Below are 26,551 nucleotides of genomic sequence, written 5' to 3'. Positions count from 1 at the left end.
CCAAAGATCTTTTTCTCTTCAAATAATTATTCAATTTTCTTTTGAAAGTCATTCAAGGCAGTGCATTTCAGAGCATAGCCATTTAGAGTTTTTTTTTCTCACGTTACCTAGTTCCTTTTTTAAATAACCTTAAATCAGTGTGTTCTGGTTCTCCATCCTTCAAACTGTAGAAAAATGTCTTCATACCTATTCTGTCTATATTCTTCATTATTTTAGAAACCTCAATCTTCTCTCCTCTCAATTTTCTTGTCTCCGTGAACAGTTCCTGCTTCACCAGTTTTTCATTATTAGCCTGTCTTCCCTAGAACAAGTCTCATAAATCTTTTCTGTGCTCTCCTCAATTCCCTTATACCTTACTTAAAACACAATATCCAGAATTAGACACAGTATTCAAATTGAGGTCAAACCAATGTTTTGTAAAAGAGTAACCATAACATTCTTGCTTCTGTACTTAATGGCTTTAAGAAGGCAAAGGTTGCTTCTCAGCCTTCTCCAAAGTCTTTAACAGACAGAGCACATATGCCTCTTCATAGGCACCCCATTTAGAATTGTCTTCTTTATTTTATACTGTTTCCTCCTTCTTCCTACAAAACATACTACTTCACATTCTCGAAATTTCACCTGACGTGTCTATGAATTCCACCAGCTTGATGATGTCATTTTGAAGTTGATCATTAACTTCCTTAAAGTTAACAATGGCAATTTGTATGTTGTGCCTTGTATGTCTACACACCACATTAATTTTGATCAAGAATCACAGAGGTGCTAATAAAATCCAACAGTATGTACCATGAGTTTCTCTTACTTATCACTCAGCAAACTTCCTTTCCTTGCTGTCACAACCCCTTTTACTCAACTTGGCTTAAATTTTGCTGACAAGTCTTGATGTATACAAAAAATGGCTAAAATAAGGAACACATTTAAAAATAAGACAAGACAAAAGCACAACCTAATGAAAAATAAATTCAAATATATTACGCAAAAGAATTATTAGAATTTTGTGATTAATTCTGGTAGACCACATAGTAGCAACGTAAATTTATTCAAGTGTACAAGAAAATCTTCTGATTCAGTGTGTGGATATACCTACTAGAGAAGGTGCAAAACTTGACCTAATTTTGGGAAATAAAGCAGGGCAGGTGACTGAGGTGTCAGTGGGGGAGCACTTTGGGGCCAGCGACCATAATTCTATTAATTTTAAAATAGTGATGGAAAAGGATACACCTGATCCAAAAGTTGAAGTTCCAAATTGGAGGAAGGCTAATTTTGACAGTATTAGGCAAGAACTTTCAAAAGCTGATTGGGCGCAGATGTTCATAGGTAAAAGGACGGCTGGAAAATGGGAAGCCTTCTGAAATTAGATAACAAGAGTTCAGAGAAAGTCTATTCCTGTTAGGGTGAAAGGAAAGACTGGTAGGTATAGGGAATGCTGGATGACTAAAGAAATTGAGGTTTTGGTTAAGAAAAAGGAGGAAGTATATGTCAGGTATAATCAGGATTGCGCAAGTGAATCCTTAGAAGAGTATAAAGACAGTAGAGTATACTTAAGAGGGAAATCAGCAAGGCAAAAAGGGGACATGAGATAGCTTTGGCAAATAGAGTTAAGGAGAATCCAAAGAGATTTTACAAATATATTAAGGACAAAAGGGTAACGAGGGAGAGAATAGGGCCCCTCAAACATAAAAGTGGATAAATCCCCAGCACCTGATTAGGTGTAACCCAGAACTCTGTGGGAAGCTACGGAAATGATTGCTGAACCTCTTACTGAGATATTTGTATCATCAATTGTCACAGGTAAGGTGCTGGAAGACTGGAGGTTGGCTAACGTGGTGCCACTGTTTAAGAAAGATGGTAAGTACAAGCCAGGGAACTATAGACCAGTGAGAGCCTGAAGTTGGTGATGAGCAAGTTGATGGAGGGAATCCTGAGGAACAGGATGTATTTGAAAAGACAAGGATTGATCAGGGATAGTCAACATGGCTTTGAGCATGGGAAATCATGTCTCACAAACATGACTGAGTTTTTTGAAGAAGTAACAAAGAGGATTGATGAGGGCAGAATTGTGATCTCTATGGTCTTCAGTAAAGCATTCAACAAGTTTCCCCATGGGAGACTGGTTAGCAAGCTTAGATCTCATGGAATACAGGGAGAACTAGCCATTTGGATACAGAACTGGCTCAAAGGTAGAAGACAGAAGATGGTGGTGGAGGGTTGTTTTTCAGACTGGAGGTCTGTGACCAGTGGAGTGCCACAAGGATCAGTGCTGGATTCATTACTTTTCTTCATTTATATAAATGATTTGGATGTGAGCATAATGGGTATAATTAGTAAGTTTGCAGAAGACACCAAAATTGGAGATGGAATGAATAGCAAAGAACGTTATCTCAGATTACAACAGGATCTTGATCAGATGGGCTAATGGGCTGAGAAGTGGCAGATGGAGTTTAATTTAGATAAATGAGAAGTGTTGCATTTTGGGAACGCAAATCTTAGCAGGACTTGTACACTTAATGGTAAGGCCCTTCGGAGTGTTGCTGAACAAAGAGACCTTGGAGTTTAGGTTCATTGCTCCCTGAAAGGGAGTCACAGGTAGATAGGATAGAGGTGGCGGCGTTTGGTATGCTTTCCTTTATTGGTCAGAATATTGAGTACAGGAGTAGGGAGGTCATGTTGCAGCTGTACAGGACAATGGTTAGGCCACTGTTGGAATATTGCATGCAATTCTGGTCTCCTTCCTATTCGAGAGATATTGTGAAACTTGAAAGGGTTCAGAAAAGATATACGAGGATATTGCCGAGGTTGGAGGATTTGAGCTAGAGGGAGAGGTTGTATAGGCTGGGGCTGTTTTCCCTGGAGCGTCGGAGGCTGAGGGGTGATCTTATAGAAGTTTATAAAGTCATGACGGGCATGGAGAGGATAAATAGACAAAGTCTTTTCTCTGGGGTCGGGGAGTCCAGAACTAGAGGGCATAGGGTGAGAGGAAAAAGATATAAAAGAGACCTAAGGGGCAACTTTTTCCACGCAGAGGGTGGTACACGTATGGAATGAGCTGCCAGCGGAAGTGGAGGTGAGTACAACTGCAACATTTGAAAGGCATCTGGATGGGTATTTGAATTGGAGAGGTTTGGAGGGATATGGGCCAGATGCTGGCAGGTGAGACTAGATTGGGTTGGGATGTCTGGTCAGCACGGATGAATTGGGCCGAAGGGTCTGTTTCCTTGTTGTACATCTATATGACTCTACACAAAACAAAGAAACACAGAAACGCATAAGAAGGAGTAATCATTAGGAACTTCATTATTATCACACCCTCATTTTAGATCAAGGCTGTTCATCTTTCTCCATGCCAATTTCTCACACTATCACCATATATTTGATATAATTAGTATCAGAAATCTATCGATATCTGTTTTGAATTATTCACTGACTGATCTTTCTCTTGAAGATTTACTATCCTCTGAAGGAAGAAATTCCTCACCTCAAGATAGATTACTGGCCCTGTATTCTAAGACTGTGTCCCATAGTTCTAGATTTTAACAACCTTGCTGCATCAATCTGTCTAAATTCATTAAGAATTTTGTAAGTTTCAATTAGATCACCTCTCAAACTTACAGGCTTCACAATTTCTTCTCATAGGATAGTGCAACTATCCCAGAAACTACTCAAGCAAACTTCCACTGCACTCCCTCTATGAAATGTTCATCCTTCCTTAGGTAAGGGGACCAAAACTTCACACAATATTGTAGGTGTGGTTTCATGAGGCTTCTATACAATTTAAGCAAGACATCTTTATTCCTGTAGTCAAATCCTTATGAGAAATATTAACATCCCACTTCTGTTTCGAATTGCTTGGTACTCCCTTCATATTAGCATTCAGTGACTTATAAACAAAGATACTCAAAATCCCTTTGGGCACCGACACTTGTCAATCTCTCATCATTTAAAAAATAATCTGCACATCCATTCCTCCTACCATACACACCCATTTTATATTATATATGCTATGCTCTTGGGCACTCAGTCTGTGTAAAGCCCTTTCTTTGCATCATTATAACAACACACTGGTGAATACCTAATGATATTATTGCAAGATTGTATCATAGCAGATGGTGGAATTTGAAGTTTACAAAAATCTGGAATTAAGAGTCAAATTATGATGAAGAATACTTTGTCAATTGATGGAAAAATAATCTGGATGACTAATGTCCTTCAGGGAAGCAAATTGCTGTCCTTTCCTGGTCTGGTCTTAATGTGACTCCAGACCTCAAGCAATGTGATTGACTCTGGACAATTAGGAATGGGCAATAGTGCTGATACAGCCAGTGACATCCGCATTCCACATGACTGAATGGGGACAGAAAAGTCCCATTTAAACTTGTATCACCTTTAACTCCCAAATCAAAATCATTAAAACAGATTGTGAAGCTAGGATGCCAAACACTGATCTATTTGGTGCCCAACTAGTCACAGCCTGTCAACCTGAGAATGTTGTATTTATTCTAACTACTGTTTTCTATATTTGAGAACTATCCTGGCAAAACGTGAATATTAGCAAAATAAAATTAGATGGGAAAAATTACTTTTTCTCATACTTTGTTCTTCTTATATCAATTGCTACATATTGTCATTCTCCTTCTTCTTAAGAGAAGGAATTGAATTTTGGGGTGGGGCTCTATAGCATTGATAACTCTATTATATTAAAGAAAAAGGAGCTCTTCTTTATGATGGAGCCACAACAGTGAGATTCTAAAGTGGTATTTTACCCCAGGAAACAAAAGATCAAAAGAAGATCCAAGCTTCACCAATTGTTTGCACTAAGGGCCTTCCCTTGTTACAACAGGTCTATACGACAACATGGAGGAAGTCAAATGAGAAATCAATTAATTTGTTAAAAGGTCATTTCTATAATTGCGGCTTGCTGATTAAAAGAGTATAACATGTTTTACCTCACAAATAGCAGATTGACCTACACAGGTTCAGAGCAGAAATAATGACTATTTCAAAAACTGCTGATTATGGTTATATTCTGGAGCATCCATTCTGTAAATAAATGCATAAAGTGTAAGGAGCACTGCCCGTGATTTCTGTGGATTTACAACGACATTCCAATTACAAGGTTGTTCTATAATAAAGCGAGTTTTATCAACGCAAATTCGCTGCAATGCAATTGATGAACTAAGGATACTGTTCATATAGTGCAAAATTTTATGACATGTGTTGGCTCTAACATGATTATAGCATGAACACTTTAAGCGCTGTTTTAAAAGTTTGATTTTGCTGTAACATGGGGCTGCACAAGAATGCACCCATCGCATTATGAAAGAACTGACAGTTTGTATGTATTCCTGGCTTCTCATAGATGACAAGCCTCCAGAATCTATGAAATCAGTTATTTCCCATTCCCAAAATATTGTACAGAATAATTGACAAAATATATATCAACTTTGGAGCAAACATAGTTGTAGCATTTATTCCAAAAATGCAATAGTCAAACAAATCTTTGATGCACTAAAATATTTGGTTGGAAAGGGCAGCATGGTTTCATAGCAGTAAGCACTGTTGCCTCACAGCCCCAGGGATCTAGGTTTGATTTATGGGCTTCCTCCAGGTACTCCAGTTACCTCCCCCCGTCAAAACGATGTGCAGATTAAGGTAAAATATGCCCTGTAGTGTCCACGGATGTGCAGGTTAGGTGGATTGGCCATGATAAAAACCCCATGTGGGGTTGTGGGTCTGGGTAGGATGCTCTTCAGCGGATTAGCGCAGTCTCAATGGATCAAATGGCCCCTTCCTGCACTGTCGGGATTCTATGATCTTGTATGGAGAAAACATATTGTTTTGTCAACCATTGCAAAATGAAAAAAGACCTAATTGGAGCAATATTTAAAGACCTTAGTGCAAGATTAGCATAAAAGAGGCACTCTCACTATTAAGTCAGGTAGTCATGGATTTAAACAATCTCTAGGATTCACGTATGCCATCCATGACAACACATTAATACTCCACTAACTGGAGTGATGTACTGCTGGAAGAGCCATTTTCAAGTGAAATTTCAACTTAAGCCCCGTCTCTCAGTCAAGGTGCTTACATAGCAAGCAATTTCACTCAAAACGTATTAAATTGGTTGTGAGAATATGAAACTCTACATGCACATACATTCTTTCTTAAAGGAAAGGAAAGTGCAACTGAGTTCTACAATGATGATTAGTCCCTTCAAAGGTTTAGGTTTCAAGTTGGAATCTAGGCTTGGTGACTTTCTGGAAACATGACACTTTTAAAACAAATACTCACAGTTAAGAAAATCAAGTATATAGTTAGTTGCACAAGAAGTCAACTGTAAAGACAACACTCACTAACTCCTTCGAAGCACAACTTATACAAGTAAAAGTGATTCTGAGATAATTTTTTAAAATTCAAATAAAGGTTACCAGTACCAGCAAAGTGATAGCACAAGGACAAAAGACTACTTTATATTACTCCGAAATTTTAGTGTATTCAACAATTAAAAGAAAAAAAAGGTGTTCACTGCAAGAGTATTAGAGCCATAGAGATGTACAGCATGGAAACAGACCCTTCGGTCCAACCCGTCCATGCCGACCAGATATCTCAACACAATCTAGTCCCACTTGCCAGCACCCGGCCCATATGCCTCCAAACCCTTCCTCTTCATATACCCATCCAAATGCCTCTTAAGTGTTGCAATTGTACCAGCCTTCACCACATCCTCTGGCAGTTCATTCCATACACGTACCACCCTCTGTGTGAAAAAGTTACCCCTTTGGTCTCTTTTATATCATTCCCCTCTCACACTAAACCTATGCCCTCTAGTTCTGGACTCCCTGACCCCAGGGAAAAGATTTTGTCTATTTATCCTATCCATGCCCCTCCTAATTTTGTAGACCTCTGTAAGGTCACCCCTCAGCCTCCGACGCTCCAGGGAAAACAGTCCCAGCCTGTTCAGCCTCTCCCTGTTGCTCAGATCCTCCAACCCTGGCAACAACCTTGTAAATCTTTTCTGAACCCTTTCAAGTTTCACAACATCTTTCCGATAGGAAGGAGACCAGAATTGCACACAATATTCCAACAGTGGCCTAACCAATGTCCTGTACAGCTGCAACATGACCTCCCAACTCCTGTACTCAATATTCTGACCAATAAAGGAAAGCAGACCAAACACCTTCTTCACTATCCTATCTACCTGTGACTCCAGTTTCAAGGAGCTATGAAACTGCACTCCAAGGTCTCTTTGTTCAACACTTCCTAGGACCTTACCATTAAGTGTATAAGTCCTGCTAAGATTTGCTTTCCCAAAATGCAGCATCTCGCATTTTAGATTAGATTACTTACAGTGTGGAAACAGGCCCTTCGGCCCAACAAGTCCACACCGACCCGCCGAAGCGAAACCCACCCATACATTTGCCCCTTACCTAACACTACGGGCAATTTAGCATGGCCAATTCACCTGACCTGCACATTTTTGGACTGTGGGAGGAAACCGGAGCACCCGGAGGAAACCCACGCAGACACGGGGAGAACGTGCAAACTCCACACAGTCGGCTGAGTCGGGAAATGAACCCGGGTCTCTGGCGCTGTGAAGCAGCAGTGCTAACCACTGTGCCACCGTGCCGCCCGAATTTATCTGAATTAAACTCCATCTGCCACTTCTCAGCCCATTGGCCCACCTGGTCCAGATCCTGTTGTAATCTGAAGTAACCCTCTTCGCTGTCCACTACACCTCTAATTTTGGTGTCATCTGCAAACTTATTAACTGTACCACTTAGCTCGTATCCAAATCATTTATATAAATGACAAAACGTAGAGGGCCCAGCACCGATCCTTGTGGCACTCCACTGGTCACAGACTCTAGTCTGAAAAACAAGCCTCCAGCACCACCCTCTGTCTTCAACCTTTGAGCCAGTTCTGTATCCAAATGGCTAGTTCTCCCTGTATTCCATGAGATCTAACCTTGCTAAGCAGTCTCCCATGGGGAACCTTGTCGAACGCCTTACTGAAGTCCATATAGATCACATCTACTGCTCTGCTCTCATCAATCTTCTTTGTTACTTCTTCAAAAAACTCAATCAAGTTTGTGAGACATAATTTCCCATGCAGAAAGCCATGTTGACTATCCCTAATCAGTCCTTGCCTTTCCAAATACATGTACATCCTGTCCCTCAGGATTCCCTCCAACAACTTGTCCACCACCGAGGTCAGGCTCACTGGTCTATAGTTCCTTGGCTTGCCTTTACTGCCCTTCTTAAACGTTTGCCAACCTCCAATCTTTCGACACCTCACCTGTGACTATCGATGATACAAATATCTCAGCAAAAGGTCCAGCAATCACCTCTCTGCTTCCCACAGAGTTCTCGGGTACACCGGATCAGGTTCTGGGAATTTATTCACCTTTTACCGTTTCAAGACATCGAGCACTTCCTCTTCTATAATCTGGACATCTTTCAAGATGTCACCATCTATTTCCCTACAGTCTGTATCTTCCATATCCTTTTCCACAGTAAATACTGATGCAAAATAATCATTTAGTATTGCCCCCATTTTCTGTGGCTCCACACAAAGGCCACCTTGCTGATCTTTGAGGGGCCCTATTCTCTCCCTAGTTACCCTTTTGTCCTTAATATATTTGTAAAAACTCTTTGGATTCTCCTTAATTCTATTTGCCAAAGCTCTCTCATGTCCCCTTTTTGCCCTCCTGATTTCTCTCTTAAGTATACTCCTACTTTCTTTATACTCTTCTAAAGACTCACTCGATCTATCCTGTCTATACCTGACATATGCTTCCTTCTTTTTCTTAACCAAACCCTCAGTTTCTTTAGTCATCCAGTATTCCCTATACCTACCAGCCTTCCCTTTCACCCTGCCAGGAATATACTCTCTCTGGATTGTTGTTATCTCATTTTTGAAGGCTTCCTATTTTCCAGCTGTTTGTTTACCTGCGAACTTCTGCCTCCAATCAGTTTGGGAAAGTTCTTGCCTCACACTGTCAAAATTGGCCTTTCTCCAATTTAGAACTTCAACTTTTAGATCTGGTCTATCCTTTTCCATCACTATTTTAAAACTAATAGAATTATGGTTGCTGGCCCCAAAGTGCTCCCCCTCAGTCACCTGCCCTGCCTTATTTCCCAAGAGTAGGTCAAGTTTTGCACCTTCTCTAGTAGGTACATCCACATACTGAATCAGAAAATTGTCTTGTACACACTTAAATTCCTCTCCATCTAAACCTTTAACACTATGGCAGTCCCAATCGATGTTAGGAAAGTTAAAATCCCTTATCATAACTACCCCAATATTCTTACGGATAGCTGAGATCTCCTTACAAGTTTGTTTCTCAATTTCCCTCTGACTATTAGAGGGTCCATAATACAATCCCAATAAGGTGATCATCCTTTCTTATTTCTCAGTTCCACCCAAATAACTTCCCTAGGTGTATTTCTGGGAATATCCTCCCTCAGCACAGCTGTAATGCTATCCCTTATCAAAAATGCGACTCACCCTCCTCTCTTGCCTTCCTTTCTATCCTTCCTGTAGCATTTGTATCTTGGAACATTAAACTGCCAGTCCTGCCCATCCTGAGTCATGTTTCCATAATTGCTATGATATCCCAGTCCCACGTTCCTAACCATGCCCTGAGTTCATCTGCCTTCCCTGTTAGGCCCCTTGCATTAAAATAAATGCAGTTTAATTTATTAGTCCTACCTTGTCCCTGCCTGCCCTGACTGTTTGACTCACTTTTGTTCTCAGCTGTACCTGTCTCAGATCAATCTCTTTTCTCACTATCTCCCTGGGTTCCTCCCCCACCCCCCACCCCCACCTCCTTTTTAAATTTCTGCCTAACTCTCTGTAATCTCCCTTCAGAGTCTCAACCTTTTCCCTTCCAATGTCGTTGGTTCCAATGTGAACAATGACCTCCTGCTGGCCCCTCTCCCCTGTGAGAACATTCTGCACCCTCTCTGAGACATCGGACAAGAAGTACATATCACTGCAAAGGCCAGTTTTGCTCCTTCACAATCTACAGACCCAGAAAATAACACTGTCTTATTCCTCTACAAACACTGCCCCAGGTTAAATTAATAACTATGGCTTATATTTTAAGTTTAATCAAGAGACTTATCTCCAAAAACATATAATCAAGAAAGAATCCACTATACTCACTTCTGCAGCCTCTCTCTTGGACAGACTTGAAACAACAATAAACTTATCTAATTCTGTGCTATGAACTTCGCCCAACAGTTCCTCCACGATTAATTGTGAATTTCACTGTTTGTTAATTTTCCCAGATGCACTCCGATGTCCAGCGATACATGAATTCAAACAGCAAAGGCGGTAACTGTGCAGGTTCTCTCTCTCTCCTGCACTGTCCTCACCATGTGCTTCCTTTGTCTGTTCTTCTCCCTTTTAAACTGCTGTTGTTTTGACTTTTTTTTTCCAAAGTTCCAAAACAAAACAGCAACATATCAAACAGTAATTGCTGCTCCTGGAATTTGAGGAAATCACCTCCACAACCTAAAATATCTCAAAAATAAGAGCAGCTCTTACAGCCAGAAAGTTTTCCTGTCCTCCATCTTGGATTACCCAGAATCATTTAAGTTACAACATATTTCTTTTTCCAAACATCTGATAAAACTCTTCCTGGAAATATGCTTTAAATCGTCAAAAATATTTTGAAATGCAATTAATAATAAGAACCAAGACATATTCAGCAATATTTATTAATTGACTAGCAATTGGTTATTAATTGCTGCTCGGATTAAGTTACAGGATGTAATTTTCTTTATACAAGGTCAGTTGTACTACTCCAGTATTACACTTAAATTTAGAAATATTAGAATTTGAGTTTAGTGTAAAATGCTTGAATTGTCACAAGCGGACTGTATTCTGCCCAACTGGAATGCTTTTCCTTTCAAGTGCAAAGCATGCTTTGTGATCACTTTAACAATTGACACATTCTGAAGTCAATCAAAGTGACTTTTGCTCTAAATTGATGGCCAACAGTAAATTCTTAGATCTTCCTGAAGGTCAGAAACCAGCAGAAATTGACTGACTTTCACTCTTTATCACAGGTTCAATACTCAAAGTACAACATCTGAAGTGTGGTGAATTCAGATACCTAGAGAATAGGAATGTTGAAAAAAATGAAATTGATTTCCTGTTTGAACCTTTCAATTAAATATATATTCTTACATATATCATCGGGCAATGGGAGGGGGAAGGTGCTCGGAGGTTCGGAAGTGTGAAAGATCACAAGTGGAAGTTTTATACCTCAGTAGAATTACTGGTGTGTAGTAAATTATGTCACATGCTTTATTAGCTATGCATATTCACATTAAGAATGCAGCAAAATGGTGGCTGGCAGAAATTTAAAGACCCCAGGTCGCAAAGTTTTGAGTGATATTGAAATGCTCATGGTGGGCATCCCACGAACTCCAGTAGGCTATTTCTCATTATTCAGTGCTGTTACATGTAGGCGGTGACCTAAGTTACATATCTGTATAAGGAGAAAAACATGAACTGTAATGGTGATCGTAGGTTTTCCCGCATCAGTTGAAATAAGCATTGATTCAGCAGGGCATTTTTAAACTCAACAATGGCATAAAAGAATTGCATGGCTTCTTGTCTCAAAAATTGCAGCTAAACAATCTCTTTATTCTATTAGGTAGAAGTTCCATAATTCCAATTTTAAACAGAGATTAACATGAAAGTTAAACAAATTAAAATTGTAGAACATTGCTGATGAAATATAACTGGGTATTTTATGAGTACAACAAAACAACAATAGTTATATATAAGTGAGTTAACAGCATAGATTTGTAGATACTTACCATTTTCATTCGAATTTTCTGGAAACAGCATTAAAGGCCTCTGGCTACATAAGGGAGGCTTACATTCAAAACTCTTCCTTTGTGCAGAACTCAATGTTACATTTGGTTGAATTGTGGTAGTTTCTGGTACTATCTGAAAAATCTGTGAATGAAGAAAACATCATATGCATCCTGAATTTAAATACTGGTCGCAATATGCTTTCTGGACATATTCGTGCTTGTGACAGCTCAGCCTACCATATCCCCAAACATACTCCTCCCCTTAATGGCAGTTGGCTCCACAAGTACTAGTCATCACTCTTAAGCAGTCATCCTTCGCTGAAAGGCCTAGGCAGCATATAGTAAGACAAGAATTTCTATTCAACAGAAGAGCAAAGCCCAACATGCCCTCATCCAATATTGCCACACACACGTTGCCAACAGCATTCATTGTACAGAAAGGAGTGGCGAATCACCGTGGAGCATTTCTTCTCTAGTTTTGAAGGTCACTGAAAAGGAATCTTGTCCTGCTTTCCTGCCCCTTCCCATCATTGTAAACCAAACTAGTCTCCTTGGCAATCATTTAAATTGTAGAAGTTAGTTGCTATGCACTGATATTTGTCAATGTATTTAATTGTTTCCTGTTGCTTTGGTTAATCAAATTTCCATAATGGACAATACTAAGATATTAAATAATCTTGACAACTAATCTAATACTATGGAGACAAGTTCAAATCTTACCAGTAGAACCTGGAAATTTAAATTCAATCAATTACTAATTCTGGAATAAAATACTAGCCCTCGAAAGCCACCAGATTACCAAGAACATTCATCTTCAGTGAAGGAAATTTACCATGTTTACCCGGTGTGAGCTAAACATGACTCCAGATCCACAGCAGCATTGTTTACTCTTCACTGCCCTCTGAATAGCCTACCAGCTAAGTTCAATGCATGTCTGTGTAACAACATCCCCCTTCTGTTCTTGTCCTATCTAAATCTTTCCCAAAACCTATTAAGGGTCTGATTTTTCCTACTTTTAACTAAATGTCCCTGCCTTGAAACATTTATTGTGTCTCTATCCACGGATGCTCCCTGACCAGTTGTGTGTTTCCAATATTTTATGTTTTTATTTCAAATTTCCAGAGTCTGAAGTATTCTGTTTTACATTAATCATGCAAAGGACACAGGCATACAAGTTAAATTATGGGAACATCCGGTATTACAAGAGCATCCTTTACTGGGGAATTGATGGCTATACCACTGGGACAGTCAAAACCTGAACTGCGCTGGAACCAGAGCTCTGGTAAGTCATATAACTAGGGAAGTATAGATTGCTTTAAAAATAATGGTACAGCACTGAGTTTGGATGGATGAACCAAATCAAAGGGTGGAGTCAAAGCAGGAGACCAAAATAGTAATGTGAGAAATGAAGGTCACAGAATGGTAGGAATGAAGTGAGAGAATAAATTTTAAAATATACTAACATTCAAGACTAGACATTACAAAGACAGCAGCTAGACAAAAGGCTACGTATCTGAAAGCATATAGTATTGACAACATAAATAAATTGACAACACACACTGAATATATATAATCTGATAAACACTACGAAGAACTGGTCATTAGAAGAATCACTACACTTGAAATGGTAATTCTGTTTCTCTAGCCATAGATGCTGCCAGACCTCTTGAGTTTTAGAATAGTCTTCGAATAAAAGGGTGCCAACTTAAGGCTGAAATGAGAAGGAATTTCTTCTCTCAGAGGCTTGTGTGTATTTGGAACTCCTTGCCACAGCAAGTTGTGGGGTCAGAATCCACAATACTTGGATATATATTTATAATATATATTTAAAGCTAAGACATAAATATTCTTGATCAGTAGGGGAATCAAGATTTATGGGCAAAGGCAGGAATATAGACATGAGTGTCAGATTAGCCAATATTGCATGGTGGAGCAGGATTGAGTGGCTGAAAGACCTACTCATGTTCCTATTTCTTATGGTCTTACAGTCTTTCTCCAGCATTATGCTGGTTTCAAATTTTCAGCACTTCTGGAATTTGCTTTAATAGAAGTTAAATGATTGAAATGATACAATGTTAATGACAATACACGAACAGATAGATTTAGGGGGCATTCATACACAAATGTTTGAAGGTGGCAGATTTGTATTGGAGTAGTCAATGGATCATAAAGGATCCATTAAAATTGTGCATAACCCAAAAGCCAGGAAGTTAAACCAAACTTAAATAAGATATTAATTCAGTCTCAATTACAATGTTGTGTTTGAAACTGAGTATTAATCATCAAAAAAACATGAAGTTTTGAAGAGAGTACAGAAATAATTGCTAAAATAATTTCAGGCATAATGAATTACAGTTAAGTAGGCAGGCTGGAGAAAAGGGATTGTTCTCCATTGAGTAGAGAAGGATAAGAGATTTCTTAATATCATGAAATGTTTAGACAGAGGAAATAAAGAGAAATCCTTCTTAAATAGTAGAAGGATTAGTAATAAGAGAATGCAGATTTAAGATTGATTGGCAAGAACCAGAGATGACAAGAGATAAAACTTCTTAGAACAGGTGGATTGGATTTAGAATGAACTCTCCAACAGAGTGGTGGGAACATATCCAATTTCAAACTTTCAGAAGGGAAATTGGTAAATACAAAAGGATAAAATCACAGGCATATTGGAAAAGAGCCAAGTGTTGGGCCCAACGTGTTTGCCCTTAGAAAACACTAGTACAGACATGATGGACCAAATGATCTATTTCTTGAAGTGCTATACTATTCTACAGTAAAGGACCATTAATATTTGCAAAACAGTGAATCTGAGCAAAGCATGTGAAACTCTTACCTGTTCATGGTTTTCTATTAGAATTTCAACAACTATATTCTGGAACTTGATATCCATGATTGCTGCTACAGTTTCTTCCTTTGGTCTAAGCAGAGTTGGTCCAAACACCACACCCAAGTTTGCCACAGTCATCAGATTTTGTTTGTGGTTTTTGGACACCCTGGGCAACAAGAAAGAATGAACTCACTGACTGAAGACAGACCTACAAAATTATTCTAAAATATTGCAATTACTCAAAACAAAACAAAGCTACCAGCTCAGCTTCCTAAAACATTGATTAGCAAATTCTTGGAAAATGCCAGTTTTGCACGTTATTAACTCGGTGACTGAGACTAGCTGGTGTACACCAGTTGATCTTTACACATCTTGAAACAAGTCTAAGCTGCAGAAAAAGTTCCTATAGTCAATATTCGACCCAGTTGCTCTCTTTGGTATTTGTATCACATTCATACTTAAATCATATTGGCAGTTGTCTTAGATAATAAAAATGAAAGTTATTAACAGTCAAGTAAAAGCAAAATTCTGCAGATGTTGGAGACTTTAAATGTAAAAATAAATTATAAACTCAGTATATTAGATTAGATTAGATTACTTAGTGTGGAAACAGGCCCTTCGGCCCAACAAGTCCACACCAACCCGCTGAAGCGCAACCCACCCATACCCCTACATATTACCCCTTACCTAACGCTACGGGCAATTTAGCATGGCCAATTCACCTGACCCGCACATCTTTGGACTGTGGGAGGAAACCGGAGCACCCGGAGGAAACCCACGCAGACACGGGGAGGACGTGCAAACTCCACACAGTCAGTCGCCTGAGTTGGGAATTGAACCCGGGTCTCAGGCGCTGTGAGGCAGCAGTGCTAACCACTGTGCCACCGTGCCGCCCAGAAACTATAGAGAGAAAGAAACAGAGCCAATGTTTCAAGTCTAATGTAATTTCTTCAGAGCACATTATCATTTCAGACTTGAAACATAAGCTCTGGTTCTCTCTCCATAGATGCTGCCAAACCAATGTTTTGTTGTTTTAATGGGCGCTTTGTTTTTATTTCAAAGTTATTCCAATCTTAACTATGATTTAGCTATAAACAAATTAAAATTCAGATAAAAACATTATAAAAGATTTTTGTGACATATTTATGGAATGAAGTATATATAACAAGGCAACATGAACATTGTCATTCTCAATAATCGCAGAGCCTTGGGGGAAGATGAAGTTATTGTGACCTGCAGCCTCAAGTGTCTGTGGATGATGCATCTTGACCCACCTGAAGACTCAACATTACAGAACCAAATTTTCAGCCAATCTGATCACGGCATGTAATATCAAGAAGCAGCGTAGCATATTAGTTTATGTTTAAGGCCTTTGGCCCTAATGATTTCTGAGCTGTAGTCCTGACCACCTGCTTCAGAACTAATAAGGCATAATTAAATTGTTAACACACTGACATTTGGCCGACAAAGTAGAAAATCGTCTAAGTTCAACTATTACCCATAAAACTGGACAAAACCATCCAGCTAATTACACCCATCAATCCCCTGCACCTCAAGTGATCTACATTCAATGATTAATAAACTGATGGCAGGGCTCCTCAATGTTACCACCACCTGGCACAGACTTAGCATCAAGCTCAATGCTTTGCTGGGTTCTGCCAGGGCCACTGAGCTACAAACCTCATTGAAGTCTTGCTTCCAACATGAGAACACACAGAGGGTTCTAAGGAGTATGGACAGGCTGAAATTGAAAGGATGGCTCTTATTTTGGGGTAATCTAGAATGATGGGGACACATTTGAAGAATATGATGTCACCCATTATTGATTTATTAAGGTTGAGATGGATAGATTCTTGAACTAAAAGGAGGATTGTAGAAAATCAGAAGAAAGGGAGAGTTGAGGTCAACGTCAGATCAGTCTTGACTGCAATGAATGCTAGAGCTAGATTAAGGGCTATTACATGTTCCCATGACCTTTTTTAAAAAAAGGAATTTTTTTTGACTATTTCAACAAACACACAACCAAACGATTCAAACCAATGTTAAGAAACCCCACTAATTACATAGATAAATAATTAACTAAAACAAAAGGATAATAGAAATAGTGATAACACAGCTTAACAAAAGCAATATCCCTCGATCATGGAGTTCATGAATATATATGTATCCTGCGTCCAGGTAGTTCAAAAAGGGCTGCCACGTCGTATAAAAATTCTCAGTTTTATGGTGCACCTTATGTGTAAGGAAGTCTAAGGGGATGTGTTCCATGACTAGCTTACGCTAGCCCAACAGCCCGGGGGAATTTTCAGTCAAACACCCCAACAAAATGTTCTTTTTTGCACAAAAAGTGAGGATAGTGAAAAGCCTTTTTTTGTGTGCATCTAATGGAAGTGAATTATTACAGTTAAGAGGAGGAGATACCAGGCCCATCTTCACCTCCATCCCCAAGACCTTCTCTATTTTGCCTACCACAGCGTATCAATCTGCCTGCAGCCTGTGGCAGGACCAGAGTCAGTGAGTGAGCATGCCCATACTCACTCTGCATTTAAGACACATAGGAAACGCTCCCACCTTAAATTTTGGAGGCAGTCTGGACCCAAGTGGGCCCTGTGGAGAATCTTCAATTACAAGGCATGGGTTCTGTTGCAAATCAAGATCCTTCTTACATTTTCCCAGATATCCTCCCATACTTAAGAAGAAATCTCAACATCCAGCTTCCTCTCCCATGCATTGCAGAGCCGTTCAGACTTGTCCGGGGTACCTTCTCCCAACAAAGGTGATAAACCTTGCTCACAGAAAGTGTACCCTCAGTGCTCAGCACCCTCTTCTCCATGTCAAACCTATAAAAATCAGTTAGGTCTCTTTTTGTATGAAATTTCTAATTTGAAAAAAAATGGAAGAGGTCCCTACTGGGCAACTCATATTTCCGAGTCAGTTGGTCAAAAGACATCAGTTTGTCCCCTTTGAATAAATCATCCAGGCAAGACCCGCCCCGCACTACTTATAGTTTAAACGCTGAGTCCATCATACCTGGCTGAAAACCCAGCACAACAACTATGGGTGCAAATAATGAAGTTCTGGCAAAATTGCCCTCACTCTGTTGTATTGCCCTCCATGCCTTGACAGTATTAATGACTATTGAGTGAAGACAATATTCCTTAATTGTCTTCATTTTGTCCAAGAACAGCTGGCTAATAAGGGGGCATCTTGCTTGAGATGCTTTGATGTCCAACCAAAGTAAGTGAGGGTCTCTTCGGGCCCAATCATAAGTTTAGTTGATAGTTTTTGATAGCTGGGAGGCCCACTATAAGGTAACTGCCAATCTAGTCAGTTTGAATAGGGGTCGACGTGATACCAGATAAAGGAACTGAACCAGACATTCAGTCTTCTAAATGTTTGCTTAGTAAAAAGCAGAGGAAGTATTTGCATTGGATACAACAGGCGGGGCAGAACATTACTTTTAAGGAAGGCTATCTCTGACCCAACCAACAGATCGGAAGTACTTCCCATCTACGAAGGTCCTGCTTGATTCTGTCAAATAAATGGGCAAAATTGGTTTTAAATAGCCAATCAAAGATGGAGGTAATAAACATATCTAAGTAGAGAAAGCCCTCCTGTGACCAGCTGAAGGTAAATTAAGATTTGCCCTCAGGATCAGGCATTGTTAGAAGACCACCGATGGGCGAGGCCTCTGATTTCACAAAGTTGATCTTATAACCCGAAAAGCCTCCAAATAAATTAATGTCTTGTATCAGATGCAGCATTGAGACTGATGGGTATGATAAAAAGACAAGCATATCATCTGCATACAATACAATCTTATGCGACTCAGTTCCCACTTTTGGAGCGGATATATTGGGATCTCTACGAAACTCCGCCAGCAGTTCAATCACCAATGCAAAAAGCAACAGTGATAAAGGACAGCCTTGTCGACTGCCCCTCAGAATATTGAAATTGCTTGACCACACACCATTGGTGAGGACTGCGGCATGAGGGTCACTATACCAAACCTCTATCCATCTGTGAAGGCCTCGTCCAAGCCAAATCACTTTAAAGTATAAAAAAAGATACGGCCACTCAACCCATCAAATGTCTTTGCCGTGTCTAAAGAGATCACTAATAACTGTACTGATCATTGTTGACATACTTGGATCATACTAAGTAACCTCCTGACATTGTTCAATGATCTGTGACCTTTTATAAACCTCGTCTGGTTAATGGAGGGCAGTACAGTTTCTAGCCTTAGTGCCAAAGTCTTAGATAGGATTTTGAAATCAACATTCAGGAGTGTAATGGGCCTATAGGAAGCACAATCCTCTGGGGCCTTCCCTTTTTTAAGGATGAGAGAACTGATCATCTCTCTTAGAGATAGTGGAAGGAGGCCACAACCGTGAGAGTTGTTAAACATACTAAGCATCGGTCCTGACAACATACTTATAAATTCCTTAGAGATGTCACTGGGGAGCCAGTCAGGCCCAGGCACCTTTCCATTTTGGAGCTGCCTCACAGTCTCCTGCACTTCTTTCTCTGACAACGGAACATTAAGGAAAGACTCTTGTTCAGGGCTCACTCCTGGAAGGTTCAATTCTTAAAAAAAAGACCCCATCCTAACCAGCCCATCCTCAAATCTTTCAAACTGATATATTTCAGAGTAAAATTTCCAAAATTCTGCATTAATCCTTTTAGAATCATGAGTTAGATTTCGAATGTCCTCCCTGATCAAGGTAATGGCTTGGGGACCACCATTTTTCCAGGCGAGGTACGCTAAGTGCTTGCCCAGCTTATCCCCATGCTCAAACAGCCTCTGGTTTGCAAATGTAAGCTCCATTTTGGTTGTCCATGTGAGCATGCAGTTCAGTGTAGATCAAAGCGCTAAAAACCTCTGCAGTTTAGCCAGTGAGGGCCTGTCAAAATATGTGTTTTAAGCTGCTTTCAGACGCATCTCGAGGAAACGTTGCTGCTCACCTGTCTGGTGTTTCTTACTGGGTGAATGGGAAATAACTAACCTTATTGCATAGGCTTTAGCAGTTTCCTAGAGATTGGATGGATTACTGATCGAGCCTGAATTAATGTCTAAAAAGTCCTGAATTCAGTAAACTTGCTATCCTTAAGGATGAAGGGGTCCAATCGCCAATGCCTCAAACCTTTCATGGTGTCCTTACTCTTGACCATTAAATACACTGGGATGTGATCAGAAATAGTGATATTGACAATTGTACATGACAACATTGAGCCCAAATGCGCTGCGGTGGTCAAAAAAAGATCAATCCTGGTATGACATTTATGCAGATTCAAGAAGAACGTGAAATCACTACCAGTAGGGTGAAGCTACCTCCAAACATCTACCAATCCCAGTTCAGCACATAAATCCCTTAATTGCTTAGATTGTGACGATGATTTCTGAGGGCCTTTGGAACATCTGTCTGCCATAGGAACTATTAGACAACTGAAACTCCCCTCCGCTACAATAATACACTGAGATGCAGGGTTAACCAGTCTAGACCTTAAAGGGTTGGGCCGGGGGACAATGACACTTAAAATTCGTATTTTTCCCCATGTATCAGAGCTTTAAGGATTATAAATCTCTCGTGTGTGTGTCTTTAGTACACTCTCTAACAACTTAAATGGAAGATTCTTTCTAACTAGAATGCCTCCCCCCCTCTATTCCTCGTATTGAAAGATGAGAAATAAATCTGGTCATACCCATTCTGTTGCAGTTTCAAATGCTCTGCATCATCTAGGTATGTTTCTTGCAAGAAGGAAACATCCACCCTCTCCCATTTAAGACAGGAAAGTAGCCTTCTTCCTCTTGACTGGCGAGTGACTCCCCTTAATGTTCCAGGTGCACCACTTGAACACATCCTTTTTCATAGCACCATTTAGACTCCAGAGAGGGAAAACTCGAACTACAGATCATTGAGCTTCAATGCAAGAAAATCCACAAAACCCAAAACTACATAAACTAACTACAGCCAACAAATCCATAAAACTTAAAAACCATATACACCAAAGAGAAAAAAAAAATCACCAAAGGCACTGATTAGAACAATTTACCCACACCCCACCTCCCCCCAATTCAGATGGGGCAGCTACACATCCCATGACCCTGCTAACCATTCCAAACGCCTTCTTAACTCCTACCCGCTGGGGTCGTACCACATACACTGGCAGCCCAGTAGTAGGGAAAAAACCAAAGACAAGTTAAAAATAAATATTTCACCCATCCCTTGGTATAACTTAACTTAGAGATGAAGGGTAAATACTCTATTGACCTCGAGCACAAGTTAACGCAACTTCTTATCGACAGAAAGGAGATTCCACCAAGTCCTCTTTAAAGGAGAGCAAACCCGAACAGCTCCGACCTCTATGCCTATTTGATCGCCCTATTTAAGTCAGCATGTCCACAAAGTTCCTCGTTTTCTCTGGAGAGTCAAATAAATGTATACATCCATTATGATTGATCTGAAGTATCACTGGATATCTTAAAGAATACTGGATTCCAAGTTCTCTCAATCTCTTCTTGAGGCAATCATAGGACTTTCTTGTCTTGATCATCGAGAAGTCTTGAAAAAACATGACCCTGGAGCTCCCATGCACAAAAGCCTTTGGATCCCTCGCCTGGGCTCTGGAAGCTTCATGGACTCTTTGCTTGTGTTTATAATGATGAAACCTTACGAGGACAGGGTGGAGGTGCTGGTCCATACCTGACTTTTGTGCTACCACCTGGTGGGCTGTCTCAATCTTTACCCTTCCCTTTTCAGCCTCCAAACTAAGGAATTCTGGGAACCACTTCTCAAAGAACCCCACCGGTCACTCACCTTCCGACCCCTCCAGTATGGCATCAACATGCAGGTTCTTTCTTTTGCTTCCATTTTTGAGATCATCCACCAGATTCAACAAGCCATGGACCTGTGTTTCCATGTGTTGCTGAGCAAAGAGACCTTGGAGTGCAGGTTCATAGCTCCTTGAAAGTGTAGTTGCAGGTAGATAGGATAGTGAAGAAGGTTTTTGATATGCTTTCCTTTCTTGATCTGAATATTGAGTACAGGAGTTGGGAGGTCATGTTGCGACTGTACAGGACATTGGTGAGGCCACTGTTGGAATATTGTATGCAATTCTGGTCTCCTTCCTAATGGAAAGATGTTGTGAAACTTGAAAGGGTTCAGAAAAAATTTACAAGGATGCTGCCAAGGTTGGAGGATTTGGGCTATAGGGGGAGGTTGAATAGGCTTGGGCTGTTTTCCCTGGAGCGCTGGAAGCTGAGGGGTGACCTTATAGTGGTTTGCAAAATCATGAAGGGCATGGATAGGATAAATAGAAAAAGTATTTTCCTTAGGGCAGGGGAGTCCAGAACTAGAGGGCATAGGTTTAGGGTAAGAGGGGAAAGATATAAAAAAGATTTAAGGGGCAACTTTTTCATGCAGAGGGTGGTACGTGTATGGAATGAGCTGCCAGAGGAAGTGGAGGTTGATACAATTGCAACATTTAGAAGGCATCTGGATGGGTAATGACCAGGAGGGATTTGGATGGATATGGGCCAGGTGCTGACAGGTGGGACGAGATTGGGTCGGGATATCTGGTCAGCATGGACAAGTTGAACCGAAAGGTCTGTGTCCATGCTCTCCATCTCTATGCCCGTAACTCTACCACAGTGAATCATATGGTCACAAACTTTGTAACAAAGATGTCTATGAGTTCATCGCACACTGCTGGAGGTGAGGATTAAGAAACCTGTGAGAAAGGTTCAAATAAACAATTTGTAGGAGCTTACCATGATATTCCATGATGATCCTGAAATAATCAGTTATTTCCAAAGTTGAGAACAAAACCTCACAGGGCTTTATGGTGGTCTTACCAAATCTAGCATTGGAAGGTTGGATAGGTTGCCTGCCATAAATATTCAACAAGTTTTAAGAAGATAAATGTTTAAATCTGTGACCCACTGATTTTACATGGCGACAACCCACCAAGGTGAGAGAAAATAATGTTTTAATGGGGTCTTAAGCATTGGAAATGAGAGTGGTTACAGAAATGGCAAGACTACCAGAAGGTCAGGCAAGGTTGGACAATTGAGATATCGAACTTGAAGTTTGAAGTCAATATGAAGGCAGCCTTTTGCAGTAATAGACAAATAAATCACACAGTGGACGAAGGTGGGAGTGGGTTAGTGAAGCATGATATAGGTAAAGATCAGTCCAAGGAAGTGATGGGAAATGGCCTTACCTGTGGTGGACACTCTGGAAGTGGCAAGGCCACATGAGCAAAAGCAGTGGCTGCAAATATAGACTGGGGAATTTATGTGGACGGAGAGATTAAGGATGAATAGGAGGGTGCTAATCTCAAGAGCAAATGGACAATGATGAAATGAGATGAAAGTTGAAATCTCAAAATTCGTTGTTTATGTGTAGATAATGGAGGAGGAAAACAATGCAGATACAGTCGGTTCTGATATCCCACAATAGTTCTGGTCTTGTGCAATCTCGTGTTACAAGAAAATCACGAAAAAGCCACACCATTTAAACTAATGGGAACAGAGTTGCATTATTGCCAATACAGGAAAGGAAAGTTCACATTCTACAAATAAGGGTCTAAATTCTTCAATCGCATTAAAGCTAATTCACGTTGAATAAACGCGTGTTATAGCAGAACTGACTGTAGTTGGTGAGAAATGTGCCATGTGCCATAGTTGGGGAGAAGGAAGAGAACAAAGATTTTAAAAGAGAGGAGGTCAGAGGGGTGTAACAAGCTAAAACGTTCAAAGGAGCAGAAAATCACACAAGGGTTAGACCGACGTGTGATTTTCTGATAAGAGACAATGTGTCACTGCAATATTGGAGTAAGGTGAATAATGAAAGCAATTGGCAGGTAGGAAGTTACAGTTAGATGACAGTCGCATCACTCCTCTATTAAGTTCCTATTCAATCCACAATACTGATGAATCATCAATAATGAACTCCTTGCTTGCAGTGACCCAGTGAAAGCACAAGGTGGAGGGAAATGCGGAGAGAATGGTGAGATCCGACCCACTGACATAATCCACATGGTCAGCATTAGGAGAGTTCGGTTGGATTGGAAGAGGCAGTAATTGGCAAGCTTAGCCTGCTGCTAGGACATTGCTGAGGAAAGTCAGCAAGAGAACATTAGTGAGCACTTGAGATTGCTGCTTGTACTGAAAGCAGCCATGATTGACCCTTCAGAATTCCAAAACAGGTAGAGAGGGAACTCATGGGTTACTCAAGAAGGAGTAAAGCTTGGAACAGCACAAGGAGGTTAGGAAGTTTGAGAAGTAGTGAAGGAATGAATTAGATATTTAGAAGAGTAGAGTACCAGAGAGTAGGGAGGTGAAAGGAAGCATAAAGATAGATCGCACACAAAGAAATTATAGAAAGCTGGCTTCAAAAAGGTGTAAATATAAGTGACTTGCTTCGAGAAATCACACACTTTAACGGACAAGATGAAAACTCAGGTAACAGAGATGAAACAATATGAGAGAGCCCAAGGTTAAATTCACAAGTCACATGGGGAGATAATGCTCAAAATTTGAGGGTGGACTGAATTTGACGCTTAACAAAACAGTGTCTATACAGCAGATGAGTTAGTTCAGAAGTTACTTTCGGGATAGAGCACCAAAGTAAGCACTGATGAAAATACTGCATTGGGAATGAACTTCTGAGAAGTGTGCCAATCAATGGAAGAACAGAAAGATGATGGAAAATTGCAGGCCACCTTTAGATCAGGAAGCATAAAATTTACTTTAAGTCAGGACCATGGAATTCCAGCCAGATACAAAGATGCAGACTGGCAGTGGACTCTGTTGTAAAGCGAAAGTTGACCCCTTCTGATAACTAAAACCGAAACACAAGAGGCTAGTCTCACCTTATCATCTATTAAAGTAGTGTGAAAAGTGGTATAGACTATCTCTCACCAATCTGTTGTAAAGGAGTGATTAAATGAAATGAAACCCTTTCACTCACTCTATAATCAACAAGTAGCAATTTATTATTGCACTCCAACAATGAAAGATTTTCAGAACCACTAACAATCCGAACATTTCCCCTCTAACTATGAACTACTGCCAACTAAAACAAAATTCTAATAGATTGCTTTCCAGTGAAATACAAGTCCCACTCATATAAAAAAAACAATAGAATTTAGTCTCTCAAAATTACAACTAGGATGTGTCTTCAGGAATACCGTGTGTCTTCTCTGCTGATCTTCTTTCAGGAACACCTCCTCTTTCGAATTCTTGCATCAGGAATGTCTCTCTTTGTCGAATTCTTGTGTTAGATCTTTTGTTAGGAATGTTCTCTCTGTGAATTAGCTAACAGTACTGTGGGACCTTTATTAACTAGATGGTGCTTTCTCTGAGAGCTGAAAGTTGTTATCTCTTGGCGGACATCAGTTGGCTCTCATCCATTGTCCAAATGTTGTCTTCTTTTACACCCTTGCTGACCTATTAATTTCTTACAATAGGGTTGAGGCTAGGTTGTCAAAACCAGCAGATTTAAATTTAATGGACTCTTGGTAGCTAAGTGCTTGGTTTAAATTGATTGGCTAAATTTAAAAAAGACTTGTTGCCTTGGCAAAAACTTTATTTGGCTTTCCAATACAAAATGCTACAATTTGCATTAAAAAAACACATCTTTTAAAAGGGACCATACGTTCCTCCTCCTTATCATTTTACAAACATCAAATTCTAACATCCTGTCTTCCAATTCACAAATGCTCTACCCATATTCGCAACAATTCTCATGGGCTGAGATGCATAACACAGATCTCTGGGAGCAGAATGTCCAGGAGCACCACTTTAATCAATTTATTAGAATCTTAATTAATCTAGACTCAACAGTAATGGTATTATCACATGTTTTTAATTTGACAGAGGAACATAATTGCAGATTCAATAACCACTTAGATTTTTATATTACTATGTATCCTACTGCCATCCTTTCACAAAATTGATGTCAAAGTACACTTGCTAATCTACTAAATAGCTGTGGTGATGTTTTACAATTTTGTAAGAGACGCCTAGTTTTTAAAAAATTCTGAACATTTTGTCATGAACCTGATACCTAAGTATTAACACAAGGGAACTCTTCTCTCCACTTAAATTTGGTTAAATAAAACAATGAATGAAAACAAGGTGACTTTCTGCAAATCAAATAGTTCTTAGTAGCCTTGTTTTGCATCTGCCCATAACATTCCCATATTATTTGTATGCGAGAAAGTATACAATTCGTTCCTCTACTTCGCAAATCCAGTTTATAACATACTATGAAAAGAAACTGTCCAAGATTTTTCTTTCCATTTAACATTCCTTAGCTCCTCGTTGTCCACAGATGGTGACATCTTGCAAAATGTTCAGATTACTGAGGAAGAAGTGCTGGGTGTCTTGAAATGGGTAAAGGTGAATAAATCCCCAGGACCTTAACAGGTGCATTCGAGAACTCTGTGGGAAGCTAGAGAAGTAATTGCTTGGCCTCTTGCTGAGATATTTATATCATCGGTAGTCACGGGGGAGGTGCTGGAAGTCTGGAGGTTGACAAACGATGTGCCACAGTTTAAGGAGGGTGGTAAGGACAAGCTAGGGAACTACAGATCAGTGAGCCTGACCTTGGTGATGGGCAAGTATTCATAAGGAATCCTGAGGGACAGGATGTACATGTATTTGGAAAGACAAGGACTGATTAGGGATAGTCAACATGGCTTTGTGTGTGGGAAATCATGTCTCTCAAACTTGATTGAGTTTTCTGAAGTGTAACAAAGGGGAGTGATGAGGGCAGAGCAGTAATTGTGATCTACATGGACTTCAATAAGGCATTCAACAAGGTTCCCCATGGGAGACTGATTAGCAAGGTTAGATCTCATGGAATACAGGGAGAACTAGCCA

General features: G+C 40.0%; 1 protein-coding gene across 6 annotated transcripts in view; it reads right to left on the bottom strand.

Moving 5' to 3' along the window:
* The window catches only part of LOC132823420 (rho GTPase-activating protein 26-like), a 248,532-nt gene that overhangs the window by 44,690 nt on the left and 177,291 nt on the right, over window positions 1-26,551 (bottom strand). For all 6 annotated transcript variants that reach the window (XM_060837239.1, XM_060837241.1, XM_060837242.1 and 3 more), the window contains 2 exons: window positions 14,668-14,827; window positions 11,835-11,976 (listed from right to left, as the gene is read on the bottom strand). In XM_060837239.1, the coding sequence (XP_060693222.1) occupies window positions 11,835-11,976; window positions 14,668-14,827 (302 nt within the window). The remainder of the gene's footprint in view (window positions 1-11,834; window positions 11,977-14,667; window positions 14,828-26,551) is intronic.

The sequence above is a fragment of the Hemiscyllium ocellatum genome, chromosome 16 (assembly GCF_020745735.1).
Source record: "Hemiscyllium ocellatum isolate sHemOce1 chromosome 16, sHemOce1.pat.X.cur, whole genome shotgun sequence".
NCBI classification, from domain to species: domain Eukaryota; kingdom Metazoa; phylum Chordata; class Chondrichthyes; order Orectolobiformes; family Hemiscylliidae; genus Hemiscyllium; species Hemiscyllium ocellatum.
This window is presented reverse-complemented; position numbering and strand designations above follow the sequence as displayed.